Source organism: Nesoenas mayeri, assembly GCF_963082525.1.
Source record: "Nesoenas mayeri genome assembly, chromosome: 7".
Lineage (NCBI taxonomy): Eukaryota > Metazoa > Chordata > Aves > Columbiformes > Columbidae > Nesoenas > Nesoenas mayeri.
In genome coordinates, this window is record NC_137551.1 from 2,402,143 (window position 1) to 2,418,098 (window position 15,956).

The window sequence follows — 15,956 nt, forward strand, 5'->3', positions numbered from 1 at the left end:
TCCTGTTTAATATACTCTGTGGACCTGAGGTTCCTGCAGACCCCATGGCAAACCCTATGGCTCCACGTTTCCATGAGCATCCCCACATGTACACGGCATTAGTCTTTCCAGCGATTCTTCCCTTCCTTAAACTCAGCAAGCAGCTTTTCCGATGTTGAAATAAGACCTTTTGGGACAAAGATGAGCTTTTTGTCCTAATATTTGTTGTATGTGCCAGAAGGTACATATCTAGCTTAGAAAATCTGGGGTTTTTTTTTGCTGTGGGTGATGAGCTTGAGATGAGGAATCATTCTGCTCTTTGTAAGATGCAAATTACTGTCAAGATAACAACAGGCTGTATTACAAGGTTGGGTATTTTACTGTGTGCAATGCAAACCGCTGTAGCATTAACTTTGCTTCTTATCTAGGGCTGCGTAACATCTCAGAGTGTTTTTTCACATCTGCTGCAAAGCCAAATTTCTACCTTGTGCCTTCGCGCCTGTGTGAGCAGCTGTTAGCGGCAGGTCTGGAGCCAAATTCTTGGCCTATATTATTCAATATATTTATCAATGGTTTGGATGAGGGAATAGAGTGACTGTCAGCAAGTTTGCTGCTGACACCAAGCTGGGAGGAGTGGCTGACACTGGAAGCTGTGCTGCCATCAGAGACCTGGACAGGCTGGAGAGCTGGGCAGGGAGAAATTTAATGAAATAGAATAAGGGCAAGTGTAGAGTCTTGAATCTGGGCAGGAACAACCCCAGGTTCCAGTATTAGTTGGGGCATGACCTATTAGAGAGCAGCGTAGGGGAAAGGGACCTGGGGGTCCTGGGGACAGCAGGGTGACCATGAGCCAGCTGACACACGGCCCCTGACTGATGAGACAGAAAATGGGGCGGAATATTTGCCCTGTGTTTTGCTGGCTCTGAGCTGGCTGCGGGAGCCCCGCTTACAGAATTAGGATGTGCGTGAATTTATATCCGCTTTTCTTCTGAGCAGCATTCACAACCAGCCGTACAGGTTTTTCATGTATTAAGTGTATTTTCAGCAAACTTCTTAAGGTGCTTTTTGCATGACTTCTGCAAATTAGAATGCAATTAGCTTGTTCCTGCTGTTGCCTTATTAATTACCGTGGTGGGCTTAAACTGATTTGGGAAAGGATGTATTGCAAAGGATTGTGCCCTTTTATTCATTGTTTTAATTTTTTAACTGTTCATCACGTCTCCATCGCATTTGATCATTAATCTTTCAGCAAAACCAATGGCTTAGTGCCAGGTTCCTGCCTCTGGAGAGGGGAGACGAGAACAGCCACTTTCTACTCTGAATTGACCCTCTGCATTAGGAGCCCTTCGATTCAGCGCCAAGTGAATATTCATGAAAACAACCCCCTTCTCAAAACAGGGTCGTTTGGAAATAGTTCTGGTCTCTTACAAATACAGTAGTTGATTCTGTTTGCAGATTGTTCCTGTTAGAAACTTGAAAATATAGAATAAATACTCCTTGAAAATAAGAGGTAGTGAGACAGCTGTGTCTTGTTTAAACCACTTACTTGCAATAACAGGAGTGCAGTTTTGACCATTTTAAATACCTTTTTTGTATTACTAGGTAGATCTGTGTATTCACACATCTTGGGTAGATGCTGTTTTCAAATACTGATGATGATGATTAGGGAATGATGTGGTTTAGAAAGGCATTAGTTATGGAATAATTGTGAACTATGAGTAAATTTGTATTCTTTGAGTTTCATTTCATATAAAAGAAAAACCTATTTCCCTGAAAATGCACCTGTGGATTATATTGAGAGAAAACGGTGTAATAAAACAATGTAGAAGTTGTTGAAGGCCTGGCGTGTTCAGCTACGTGGGAATGGTAATGTACATTGCATGAGTCATTTGTTTGAATTATTAGAGCGATGAATATCCTCTTGCGGGCAACAATAGGGGAACTCGTATTGTAGCTATGACAATGGAATTTTGGTTATCAACCGATTCTCCAATGTGTCAAACTAGACAGATGGAGCATTTCCCGCTGAAAAGCTTTGTAGCTTATCAATGACAAAGTGCGGTTTAGACGCTCATAAAGAGGCACTTTGGGCTGCAAGGAGCTTGTTCCTCCAGCCAGTGCAGTTTGTGGGCAGCTGGAGGTGCTTTTCTCTCATGCTTTGTGTTTGAAGTCTAATTTTAATTAATTATCCTTAAATAATAATATCTATTTTGGTTACATTCAAGCAAGACTGAGTTGTTATCCAGACCATTCTGTGGAGATATTTAAATTTAAGGTGCTTAGATGTGGCAGAGATGAAACTGCATTATTGATGTCCCAGCCGGTGTGGCTTTTTCCCTATAATGGCCGTATCTCATATTGTCATTAAAAGGGTTGGAATGACTTGGCTGGGCCTCTGAGCTTTAATTTTGCTGATATTTCTACGTTGAAGGGCAGGGGCTGCGGATCAGTTGTTCTCTTAGACTCTAATAATACTATTAAGCTCATGAGCCCCCTAAGTTTGTTCATGTTGTGTATGTTTTGCTGCTTCGCCCCAAAATGGACTTGGGATGGATTTTCTCAGCCCCAGTGCTGCTCCTTCGTTGTCGTTTACACCAAGTTTCATGGATCCTTTTCAAATCCTTCGCTGTGCTTAATTCTGACAAGAAAAGCATTGTTTTTCTTCTGAGGGCCTCTAAATTATCGGTGGGGGGGGACTGACTTGAACAGCGTCCGAATTCCCTCCAGTCTCTTGCGATTCTTATTCCAAACACTCCACTTGAAAGGCTGACTTTATTTTATCAAGGAGAAAGCCTCATTTGGAGCCTCGGAATGAAAGAAATGGCTGAAATTGTAATGCTACTTGATATGACTAATGCAAAAGCTTTCATTGTGCTTTCTTCTTCAGCAGGCGGTTTGAGTAATGCTGATAATTAGTGCCTTTGTTGGGAGGATTGGGGGGGGACCCATGCGGGTGGCGAAGACCAAAAGAGCTTAAGCTTTAGGCTTAGCCTAAAAAGCTAGTCTCGCTCTAACGCGGGAGGAGGGATTAAGGAAAGCGGGTTGTCATCTAGTCAACCTCCCAAATCACCAGCTCATTGCAAGAAGGAACCCAGCCGTGGGGTTGCTGGTGGTTATTATTTGCGTGCGTGAGGAATTGGAGCAACAGGATGCGACGTCAAATTAGATTGCTGGAGAGCAAAAGGGTTTTGAGGAGTTGGTGTCGTCTTGCAGACGGTGCTTGAGGAGTCTGGTCTGCTTCCCGTCCTGCCGGCGCTGATGGGCTCGCGATGTGTCCTGTTGAAACAACCTCGCGGCTATCAAAAGCATCTTAAACATCAACAAAGCAAATCTGTGCTGCATGTAACCTTGAGGTGTATTTTAAAAAGGCGGTAGCGTAATATCTCCGAGGCTGTCTGGCTGGTTTTGGACTTCAGTAGTCCCAATTTGGCTCTTTTACAAGAAGATATGGTCCATTAATGTATCTTTCTTTGAAAACCGTGTTTCATAGTGATATTTCCAAAATAAAACAATCTCTCTGGAATGCATAAGCTCTGCAGGTAGCCGTTATCTGCCTGGGCTATGAGCACATAAGCCCAGAGAAATGAAGTTGCAGAAGGAGAAATGAAGGGCCAAGGTCCCAGTGTCCACCCTGAGGGCGTTTTAGGAGCTTTAGTTTTGGTCTAGATCTAGACTGAGCCTCCTCCATTGTTCATTTGCACAAGTTGCTTTGGGATGTACTTGCAGAATGGCATAATGCAGTGCTTATGCTGCATCAGCACGTGGAAGAGGTTGAACTTGACGGTCCAAAGGGAACACTTGGGGGTTCACCTGAGTGGGACTCAGCGCCTGGGGAGCATTTTAGTTGTAAGAATCAGAAGAATCACAGGAAAAACACATCGGTTGTTTTGTTGCATGTTTTCTATCATAACATGACCATGACAGAGGCACTTCTGGAGAGAGCAGCTTGTGTTACGGACCTAGTTTATTCTCCTAGAGAACGCTGTGTCTTCGGAAACAACTCCTTCCTTACTCAGCTTTGCAAAGGGGTTGCTAAGAACTCCAGGCTTCCAGCCCCATTGCGTGCCAAACCAAACCAGCGCGTATAATTTTATGCACACTAATAGAATATTGGAATTTTCCATTTAAATTAATTAATAGTGGTTCCTCTAGTAAATAGGATGGCCTTTAGTACTTGATTAATACTCAAAGCATCAGTGTTCTATCGCACTTTTGTGGGCTCTGATTTGTGTAATTTAATAGAAAAATATAATAATCTGCCTCATAAATCCTTTTCTTGTTTGTGTTTCCTTTCAGTTTTGTGGATGGAGGATATTTCAAGTAGCTGTGTTATTCTTTGATGTTGTTATAGATGTGAAACTTGTGGCTAAAAGAGGATCTTGCAATCACATGAGATCTATTTTTATTTCAATACTTGATGGATCTAAAACTTCCTTACACAAAATAATTACCAGTTGACATTTCTGCAATTTTTTGTATTTCTCTGCAGATGGACTTTATCAGATTTTTAGGGAAAAGGTTGGAATTTTTTCCCAAGGAGATACTTACCGAGGCACCACGTGCTTGTGCTAAAGTTCACATGCTATGAATTAACTCAGCTGATGGATGGTGGCTAAATCTTGCTGGTTTGGTTCTTCCCGCAGGTCCAAGGAGCTAATAAAGGAGGCGATCCTCGACAATGACTTCATGAAGAATCTGGAGCTGTCTCAGATCCAGGAGATTGTGGATTGTATGTATCCCGTGGAATATGGCAAAGACAGCTGCATCATCAAGGAAGGAGACGTGGGTTCCCTCGTCTATGTCATGGAAGGTATGGCTTAAAAAGCTAATATTTCCTTCCTTTTTTTGAGCACATTACAGGGATGGAAACTTTCTTTCAAGGCAAAAATAATTTCAAACCTTGCCCTGACATCCAGCGGGATAAACCTCTGCGAAATGTAGTTCTTTGGCTTGGAGGCAATACCAATGGTTTGCTATAGAAATTAAGGACTTAACAGAAAGAATGTTGTTATGGAAAGGAGAAGAGACTGTAAAACAAGAATACGGTCATGGCTCTCTACTGCATGGATATTTTGAGGACAAGTTTGGAGATGTTGACAAAGCACATGGGGCTCTCTGCAGAAGCACTGCATTGTATAATAGAAAATGGTATTTTCCTGTGCTGTGAGCAAAATAAGTGTAGCATCTGCGCTTTAGCACATCTGATTTGTCACAGTATGTGCTGCGGCAGGGTTTTGTTTTGCGGTGGGATGCGAGGGCGGTGGATGTTCTGTTGTTCTTGGGAGCTGTCAGGTTTCTGAACATCATTTAGCGGGATAGGTGTTGCCGGTGCTCTGCTTCTCCAAAATGTCAGCTATTTGCATTTTGGATCTTACTCTTTCCAAGTTCTCTAACTATTGGCATGTCAAATTGGGCATCTTTTATATATGTGTTTGTCTTTTCTTTTTAAACAAAGTGCTGGTTCATCTGTAGGAGTTACTAAGCTTGATCAAACCTCATGTCCATCTACTACAGCATCCCACTCCTGACAGTGACTGATAGTGAGTTCTGAGCAAAGGTCTCTGTTTTAATTCGGATAATGCAACAAGTGATTCGGTACAACACAAATGGATAAATGCTTATAAAATTCACGCTCTTACCGTCTGGTAGACTCACATGCATTTTGGCCTGGTAACACCTAAGGGGAATGGAGGTTCCTCACTTGCCCATGTCTTTTGAGCAAATAGGATACAGAACTACAGGTTATATATAACTTGTGTGTTTATATGTACATGTACATGCACAAATTAATTTCTTAAATGGTTCTTTTAAACAAAAACACTTTCAAGGCAACAAGCCATCCTTTAAACATGGTTTCCTGCCAAGCTCTTAATGCTGAATAGTTGCAAATGCTCTTCACTAGTTTCCCAAAACAGCTTTAATAGTTTGGCCATTTAAGGTTAAGTCCTTTCTCAAGCCACAGGTTGAATTCCTTCAGCTTTTCATGTTTTTAAATTCGGTGTATTCAAGTGGTATTTTTTGTTCTGAAGTAGTTAGTGTGGGATACTGAAGCAAATTCTGTTTCCACCTCCAACATTGCATGTAAATATTTAGGTTTTTCAATCCTCCATTTGAATTCAGAGACTGCTTTGCTGAGGTACAGGATCTGTTCTGCTGCTAATCAAAAACTGCTTTAAAATAATACTGGAATAGTATTTTTTGGGTGGTAAAACGTGGAGGGTTTTCAGTGCGCAGCTCTGCGCTCGCTTCCCAAACACCAACGCAACAGGGCACGCTCATGGTTAGTTTGCTGCACAGCTGGTTTGGGATGTTGTCCCTTGACAAACCCCCTCAAACAGGACACGGTCAAAATCGGTGCGTACTGATCTCTCGCTCAGTCTCTTCACATTCTTTGGGGAGGATTGGGGAGGGATTTCCACCATGTTTTGGGGTACTGAACATGGCTTGGTACTCAGCTGACCCTTTATCTGATCCAATGATGGTTTACTGTTACTGTCACTTCCTTGAATTAAGCAGATGTTTCTAATTGACGGTCCAAACTCCATCCCTCAATTCTTGATTCTTGTCTTCTAAAACGACGGTGTATCAAATCAAGTACAACTTTTGCAGGGTTTTTGTGTACTTCAGCTTCTCCTTGCTCTTCTGGCAGCCTTCGATGTATGAGGGCACGACTTGGCTCTCCCCCAGGCTTCGGTTGGTCTCGTAACTTAATTTAAGATTATTTAGACAGCTCCGTAAATATGCATAATGCTTTGCAAACAAAATTATGGAGAGTTTCTAGTCTATGTTTAGACATAATGCAATGAGTGATGCTGAAGTAATGGAAATGGAGGCAGACGTTATCAACTGGGTTGGGTTCTGGTTCCGAGAGTAGGCTCGCTCGTTCATTTGGGCGCATCATTTTGTGGCCTCCTGGTTATTAACACACCCCCTACCGCCCAACTTATAAACTTTATTCTGTACAAAACTCTACTGGAGAAACTCATCTTTATGAGTATTAATGAGAGGTATTTTCTTGTCTCAGAAATCAAATAAATGCTGCAAGTCTTGCTTCCATAAGTTCCTCTTGGAATTCCTTACTTGGCTTTATAGCTGTGCTGAATATGAATTAAAATTACTCATGTAGAGCATTTGATACCCAATACCCTGATGCATGTCTATAATTTAGGATTCAACTTTTAGATAGAGCCTCTTACCAGAAGTCTGAGTTACGTATTGGTGATGTTTCCTTGGACTAATTTAAATAATAATTTAAGTAAGATGGATTTGAAAATATCCATCATTTTCACTGCTACTTTCCGCATTCTCGTTTATCACGGTGAAGGAGCGGTAGTCTCTGTTTTAATCTCTGTTTTAATTTTCCTCTTTAGACATGAGGACTCTACTGATCCTGATGAGACCTTTACAATTATGTTCCTTTGACTATTTGAGTTCTTTAGCATGGACGTTAAAATACATGTGTGTGTGACATTTGTTGAGCTCGGTGAATCTTCAAAGGCTGGATAATGATGAATGTTGACCTACAAAGCTATTATTTCATGTCTTTCCTCAGATTTTTTGCCCTCCTTGTACTTCTTTTATTACCAGGAACCAGAGCAGCACTCGTGAAGAGATTGGACTTTAGAGATGAAAAGTCAGTTAATACGGTGAAGTTTGAGAAAAGACTGAGGTCATTAAGAACACAAGAAGAAAATATTTCATATATTTAATTATTCAACCTATTATGTATCAAACGGGGCAGGGAGAAGTGAAACACAATAGAAGAAAATGGGAGAAAACTGGAAATTGTGCTGTAGATGGGGAGAGGAGGAAACTGAAACGTTCTACCAGCCAGGAGCTCAAAGTGGAGTTTCTCAGGAGGCTGAATCACGAATTTAGGCCTTGCTTTGCTTTTAGTTGTTTGCTTCTGGGCTGACTCTAATGGTAGTCTGTGCCTTCCTGGCCACATTTCCATCTTTTGGAAAATAAGGGCCCCTGACTTACTTTTTTCAGCCCTTCCGGACTATTGCTGGCCCCATCGTGTCCCAGCCCTGGAAACACTATATTTCTCTAGCATCATGCTGCTTATTTACATCATTGAGGTGACAGTCTGAAGGATTCGTGGCACAAACCCCCTTGTGCATTAAAAGCAAATAGCCAAGGAGACATTTGTTCAGTTAACACACTTAATGAGGTTGATGCCGATGTATTTCTTCCAGAGAGAAGGGAGGTAGCCGCAGTGAAGCACAATGGGAAGGAAGGAACCATCGCATCGGAGCCCGATGGAAAGAGATCTTACGGTTTTATACCTCACCTGACCTCCATTAGGGTTTTTTTGCTGTTTACAGGCTATTCTTTGCATTTTAAATATTTCTCTGTTCCTTAGCAGCAGTGCCGTCATCAGGTATCTGTGTGATGGTGAAACAGTAACACAAACTGGATCCTGTGCCTGGGAAAGACTTCTCAGGACAGAGAGCTGTTGGGTTTGGGGAGGTCAGAGCAAGCTGTGTTTCCTTAACAGGGTTTTGTACGATCGAGTGTTTCTCTTCCCCTCCAAAGTTTTCCCGTATGCCCGCAGGAAGGTAACTGGTCATAATGGTCTCTTGGGGCACACGGCGTGTGTCCGTTTGTCTTGGGTGGCTCTCAGGAATTACAGAATAGGGATTTATATGAAGCAGCAAGGTAGGAACTGGTGTTTCATTGAGTTCTGAAATGGTTTGGGGTGGGGAACACCCCTTAGTCCCTCTGTGTTCATTAAGCAGCAGGAAGACCCCACGACTTTTGCATATTAACCGACTTGGGTAAAGAAATGCCCTTAATGTATAGCAACACCAAAAGATTTCCCTTATAGCTGTGCTATGAAGGTGGAAATGAACTTATTTGGGATCTAAGCAAGTATTGGAATGAATACTGAAATTGCTGGAAGCATAAAGCATTAAGGATCCCTCTGGGCTGGTGAAACTGGGGGTGACGAGGGGAACGTGTGATTCTGTGGCTCACCCACCTGCACTGGGCTGTGCTGGCACCCTGCAAGTAAAACAGCGCTGCGACTAAAATAAACTTAGTGGAAATATCACCTTTCTGATGAAGAAGGATATTGGGGGTTCAACAGAATGTCTTCAAATTGAAGTTTCTTTCAGAGCCAGGAAAGGTTCTCGCTGGTTACTCTTATTCTGCCTCTTAAATTATCCCACCACCTCCAGTTTTCTTTAAGGAAAAATAAACCAAATCTTTTCCAAGTTCTAATTTTGCAGGTTTGCATTGGTTATCTCAAAGCTTTCTTTGGGCATAATATTTCTAAAAGTTTCTGAAAGCACTTAAAAATGTGAGAAGCTGGGAAGGTCTCTTTCAGAGCGATCCGTGCGGTGTTGACAGGTTTGAGTTATGCGGGGGTGTTCCCTCACACTAATGAGGATAAATGCGATATCCCACAGCTGAAACCAAATGTTTCCTCTTGTGCTCCCTCTCTGTGTGAACCTGTCAACTGCAGTATGTCACATTTGATGGGTGCATTATGAAAAGAAAACGTAGCACCAGAGCTGCAGATAAATCAGGCGACAAGGTGCAAGTTTTAGACTCTTGTGGGTAAGAGTCATGCTGTTATAAACAGGCGCCCGATTTTTTTTAGAAGCTATATTAATAGGTGTAAAGAGCCCGCCTTTTATGTTTGTTGTTACTCCCATAAAGTATGGAAGAAATAATACAGCCAGCCGGCGGGGCTGGTTAAAATACTTCAATTAACTATTTTGTTGCTTCTGATTTTGTATTGGCGGCAGGTGTTGCAAGATCCTTCCTGACTGTTTGTCCTTCTGCAAAACCCCATTGAGGCTGCACCTCTGCACCACAGCTGGAGGGAAACAGCGTCACCAATACCCTGTGGGCTCGTAGCTCTGCAGGCATGAAAAGGGAAGAAGCAGCTTTTTAAGAATCCATGCTGAGAAACAGCCTTACGCTTCCCCCAGCCCTTCTTTTAGTAGCTTTTTCCTCGCTTCTTAAATTGAATTTTATTTTTACCTTCAACCGTGGAGGTTTGCCTTTTATTTTAAAGGAGACTTTGTTTCTTGCTTCGTTCTTGGTGGCTTCTCCAAAGCAATGAAGCGGCTAATTGTGACTTCCCATGGGAATGTGTTTTTTGGCAGTCAGAGATGTCTCGGGTAGGAACGTATTCTGAAGAGTTGCAGGATTTGACAGGATGTCAAACTCGGTGTTGATGAGGGAAGACAAACAAAATCCCCGCAGCCATTTCAAGTGCAAAGAGAGATGCAGGAGGTTGTATGAGACCTCCCATCAGGGGCGCAGAGCTCGCTGCTCTCACACGGACAAAATCCCCCCATCTCTGGGGATTTTGGCTGTTGAATCCAGACCAAAGCAGGGACATTGACACTGACATCCCCTCGCTGCTTCCTGCGGGGTATCGCAGCCCGCATTTTGTGACGCCATAAGAGTTCATCATCGCTTATCCTCATTATCGCTTCTCAGTGCGTGCTGGAGAGTCTCACCCTTCCCTCTCCTGTTTGCTTTTGCCTAACTCTGCAGTTCTGTGATTTAGTTGTTTTCAATGATCCCTGCAGCCCGATGTGCACTCATCCCCAACCGCCGCGTCCCGTCTGGCTGTGTGTCACCCCCCCTCTGGCCCCTCTGTTATCTCTCTCTATGGACTGCTCTCATAAAGATCTGATTTAATAGGATGTAATTGCTCTTCGAGCCCTCGGGTCTTCTGAGTCAGTTCCTTCTCAGAGAAAGGATTTGGTAGGACTGAGTCTTCTAAATGAAAGAGAAATGGAGAACAGAGGCCCATTTTGGATTTAAGTAGGCTAAATGACTTTGTTCCCCAGTACAAATCCCGAACAGCAGTAGCACTGTCACCTCAGTGGAGAGAGTGCATCATGCCTCTTGACCTGCACCACATTTATTTGTATCTTTCTGTGCTTACAAGAGATCCCTTACTTTATTACAGCCTGTTACTATTGTCCTTGCAAGGTCCAAATGCATGAGCCTCTCCTGGCCATGCTGGTATTTGCCAACGCTCATGGTGATCTTCATTCATCTCAAAAAAAGAACATATGGAGGTGTTGGTGTTGGTTGGTTGGTCGGGTTTCTTTTTGCTTTTATTTATTTCCCAGTTTTGGTGACAGGATACTGCCTGCAACAAACTTGACGAATTCTTTAATCTGTTTTTTAGCCTCTGGGGCCAAGTGTGAACGTGAAGTTTCTAGGTTGGTTAATTAAATGCAGAGATGTTGGCTCAACTCTTGTGTCTGCTGGGGCGTTTTGGGTCATTTTATGCTCTGAGATGGTACCTGGAGAGAGGGAGTGGAGCCCATGCAGGTTGGGGTTTGTCATGTCCCCCCAAATAATATCCTTGCTCTCAACATCCTCAAGATTGGTGGATTGTTGTCTCAGGCCACCATGAAGCTCCTGCCTTTTTGGTCTAGGTCCTCTGAGGTGTTTTCCCACCTTTCTGCATCTCCCAGGAACGCCCAGGAAGGTACTAATAGCTGCATCCATTGCAATCAGGGATTTTCCAACACAATTGAGGCTTCTAAGATTTATTCTGCCTTTCGGTACGAGTGTTTTGGGCCCTACCTCAGTCTCTGAGCCTCTTCTCAAGGGCTTTGGATCTGCCTTCCCAAGAAAAAGAGCATCTCATCGCACAGATAGGAGGTGGCTCTTGAGACTGGAGAGCATTTATTCAGTGTCCATAAGGAGCACTGTGTAGGAAGGAATCAATTAGACACTTATGGCGAAGTGGGATTTTCTGCGCAGCCTGCCAGCAAATCACTGGCCTCTGAAGAACCACCTTTCACAGGATTTTCCATTCGTCTTGTGCAAATGTACTGTGGCAGCAGTTTCTTTTTGCACTCATCTGGTTAATATCTTTGGCTTCCCTCCATACCTTTCTTTTTTTTCCTTTTTTTCTGTGTTTTTCTCCTTTTTTATGCTGCTGTTGCAGAGTGGGGCACGAGTAGGGTTTCTCCTGTGCTCAGAGATACTGCTTCTCGCTGGAAGCCTGTAAACTTCATGGGTTTTCTATTCAAGTCTTTGTGTTCCCATGGAAATAAGTGATTTAGTGGTCATTGCTTGTCTAGGAAATTTATAATCCCTCCCCACATCTCCCATGTGCGGTGCTGAGACCTCTGGGTATCAGGGCAAGACCTTTTTCGGAGGTTCTCTGGGCTTAGGAGGTTCTCTAGGATTGATGTCTCGTTCTAAAGATGACCCCGCTGCAGAGCAGACTTTGTGAGGACGTGCTGGAGCAGGCAAGGGGGGAAATATCAGGTGTTGTTCCAGGTGTGCAGGACATCTCAGCAGCTCCCTGTTGGAAACTGGCCTCTCATGGAGCCACTGGTTTTCTAGGGCTTGAAGACCATCCCTTGTGCAACGCATTGGCATTAAAAGAGTATTCCTGGAGCTCCTTATGCTGTTAATGTGCATGTGGGCCAAAGGAGCAAGGGAGGTTGTCAACCAAGTTCCTTGAAGTGTGCTGGCACCTTGAACCCTGGGGGAAGTTTTGGGCCCCTCACGCCAAGAAAGGCCTGGAGGTGCTGGAGCGAGTGGAGAGAAGGGAACGGAGCTGGTGAGGGGCTGGAGCACAAGTGTGATGGAGCAGCTGAGGGACCTGGGGGGTTCAGCTGGAGAACAGGAGCTGAGGGGAGACCTTCTGATCTCTGAACTGCCTGAAAGGAGCTTGGAGCCAGGGGGGTCGGGCTCTGCTCCCCAGGAACAAGCGCCAGGAGCAGAGGAAACGGCCTCAAGTTGCGCCAGGGGAGGTTGAGGTTGGATGTGGGGAACAATTTCTTCCCCAAAGGGCTGTGGGGCATTGGAACAGGCTGCCCAGGGCAGTGCTGGAGTCACCATCCCTGGAGGGTTGGACAGACGGACATGAGGTTCTCAAGACATGGGGCAGTGCCAGGGGTGGGTTATGGTTTGACTCAATGGTCTTGATGGTCTCTTCCATTTTGTAATACTTGTGAGATTTACACAGCCTTTCCTTCCCTAATCCTGGCTCAGGTGACAATGAATGCTCCCACTGTCCTTATAAAACACCATCATATTTCCTTCTATAAACCCCACTTTGCTCTGATTCAGCATCCTGCTGAGAGAGTTGCATAGCAGTTATCACAAAAAATATATAACAACTTGCAGTTTGGTTGGAGCTATTTTAGGAGAAGGGGTAAGTAAGAGTATTACCCGTACCATGTTGCAGGACTATTACAGCACTATGTTTATAAACCTCTCATGTCTTTATTGCATTTAAAGTGCTAAGAGTCAGTTCTGCAGCCTTAAAAATAATTACTTTATACAGAACAAATATCAAACCGTATCTGTCACGAGCACAATCGCTGCCTATAACCACTGCCGCAGTGATCACCAGAATTTCATATCCTATCTCATCTCATGAAACAAGTCCAAGAAATACTTACTGCCGTTAGTATGAGTAAATACTACTTTTGAAAAGGCAATTATTAGAACACTATCAAATTAAAATAACTAGGTGACATTGGTGAAGATTTCCATTTGTACTGTACTGCATGTGAGAACAACAGCGTTCAACTCAGTTTCTCTATGGTACAAGCCATACGCAAGGCTGTCTCACACCAGCACAGTAAATGAACACAGCACCTGAATATCTGGTTTATCATCTCCTAGAAGACTGCTAGAAACCAGTTTTAAGTTGATAAAAATTTGGCAAAATATAGAAACACACTTCTAACAGCCTTCTCCATACGGCAGCCACACAGAGAAGTCCATGCTTTACCTACTTGTGTAAAAATACTTAGCGAGAAGTACTTGTGGGTTTTTGCAACCAATAAATAACCGTAGTTTTACACCGTAGTTTTACACAAACCCCTTTAAAGACACAGGAGGCCCCGGGTTAATTGCCAAAGTAGATTTCGATGGAGACCCAGAGCGCTGCAGTGACCGTGTAGCTGCGTCTTTGATCCCGTGGGGGTTTTTGGAGCGCGCCAGGTTTTCATGTCACAGCCATAAATGCAGGTGACTGCCGAGTCATGGCAGCGCTTTTGTTGTTCTTATGCTGCCGGTTCCTCGGTTCACTCTCAGGCTGTTAATAACCACTTAAGAATCTACAGTGAGAAGCTCTGAGTGTTTTCAAGTATATCAAGGCACGGTTGATAAAAACATATGTACTCAGTTGTCTTTTTTCATCACACACCTGGTCAGGGGCATGACTGGAATTATGGGCAAGTGATATAAAAGTACCATCTCTAAACAGTGCCGAAAATAAAAATATTGTTACCTTAAAGATAAGCAGGTCTCACAGTAACATCACTAAGATTCTCGCAATATTCAGGCTGGACATAACAGTCTCAGAGCATCAACTAAAGCTAAAACAAGCCTGATATTTCTGCAAGGAAGGTGGGCTAAACTTCATGGAAATCCTCGAGATATATCAACCAAAATGTGAGTGTGTAATGACAGAGGAGCAACCAGAAGTGTTTTAAATCTTAACCCTTCACCCCTCTGCTCTACAAACTCTTCCCCAGCACTTGGGAGATGGAAGGGATCATAGAATCATGGAATCCCTTTGGTTGGAAAAGACATTTAAGATCATTGAGTCCAACTGTTAACCCAGCACTGACAAGTCCACCTCTAACACATCTTTAAGAACCTCATTTATTATAGATAATATATAATAATTTCTGTTTATATATATATAATAATTTATGCAACATATAACAGTTTATGTTCAGGAATGGCAAGAGGATGTACCCATATTCTGAGTAGAGTATTTAATTGAGTAATTCAGTAATGAAAACCTAACCTCTGGCCAGTCTAAGCCAATATTTGCTAGGGGGGGAGGAGAAAATGCAATCAAAGCTGGGAGCTAATGACTTCAGACCTATCAAATATGATTTCTTGTAGCTGTCTAAATAGTTATAATAATGATAATAACGGTCATAATTATCAACCAGCTTCAAATTTCTCAAGGCATTGCCTAACTGGGAGCGGAGAGGAGGGTTTATACACTATATAATGCGTTTATATCAGAGCAGCCAAGCACCTGCAGAGCTGAGTCTTGTCCTTCTGGCCTCATTCAAGTTGTGCTGTCAGCACAAGCTTCCCTGGGGGATTTGGATGCAAAAGTTCTGCTGACAGGTTCTTAAGCAATGTTAGAAAAGTTTTATTGTCAAGATGACATGAAAAAAAAAATTATATATATATATGTATATTTTTTTCAAATGAATGTCCAGCTTTCTTTGCAATCTGTTCGTGTTCACTCGTATTTACTACTCTTACCATTTCATTCATCATTATCTTCTCGGAATCTAAAGTTCGTGGTCTCTTTGCAGTGTATTATGGAGCAGAGTGAGCAAAAGCTCCAGCCCTCATTGCTAGGGAGGAGTATTGAGCATGTATCCAATAGGTAAATTCTGTAACTGCATTCGTACAACCTGGTTCATCTGCAGGCAGCCAAATATTCATTTTCCGCTCTTCAGGGAAGAAAATGCAGAGGCGTAACCTCCTTCAAAAGATTCCCGCTGTATAGGAAACGTAATGAATGTGTGCTTGTTGCCTCACATAAGATCATAGTTGATGTGCTATTTATTTTCTATTTCTCAGCAGTTATGCAGAGACTGCTTTGTCGGTAAGGGGGTTTTATTTACAACATAAACGGGTGAGATAAAGCCTCATTCATTTTATTAATAGGAGCTGAAAAGGGAGGACCAAATGTCTTTCTTTCTCCCCCACCGTTCCATGATTCCCTTCTATTGAAACTCCCACAACTGAAATGGAAAATAAAAGGACTTTTTATCATAATAGCACACATGAAAGCGCCTGGATTTTGACCTTTGTTTCTGCCCATTAAAATCCACGCCTATATAATTTAGTCTTTGTGTGCAGACAGAAAGACTCAAGTGTTCGCAATCCAAACTATTATTAAAGGAACGTTAGAGGCAAAGTGTTCCCCTTTGTTAGGCTCCATTGGCCTTTTTTAATGCTTTAGGTTGTACAGAGCTCAAAATAAAGAGTTT

The 15,956-nt window shown here is 42.9% G+C and overlaps 1 protein-coding gene across 2 annotated transcripts in view; it reads left to right on the plus strand.

Annotated features, from left to right (window-relative positions):
- Positions 1-15,956, plus strand: part of PRKG1 (protein kinase cGMP-dependent 1) — a gene marked incomplete at both ends in the record, with an annotated part of 441,876 nt that overhangs the window by 60,090 nt on the left and 365,830 nt on the right. For both annotated transcript variants that reach the window (XM_080348292.1, XM_080348291.1), the window contains one exon: positions 4,623-4,789. In XM_080348292.1, coding sequence (XP_080204418.1) covers positions 4,623-4,789 — 167 coding nt within the window. The remainder of the gene's footprint in view (positions 1-4,622; positions 4,790-15,956) is intronic.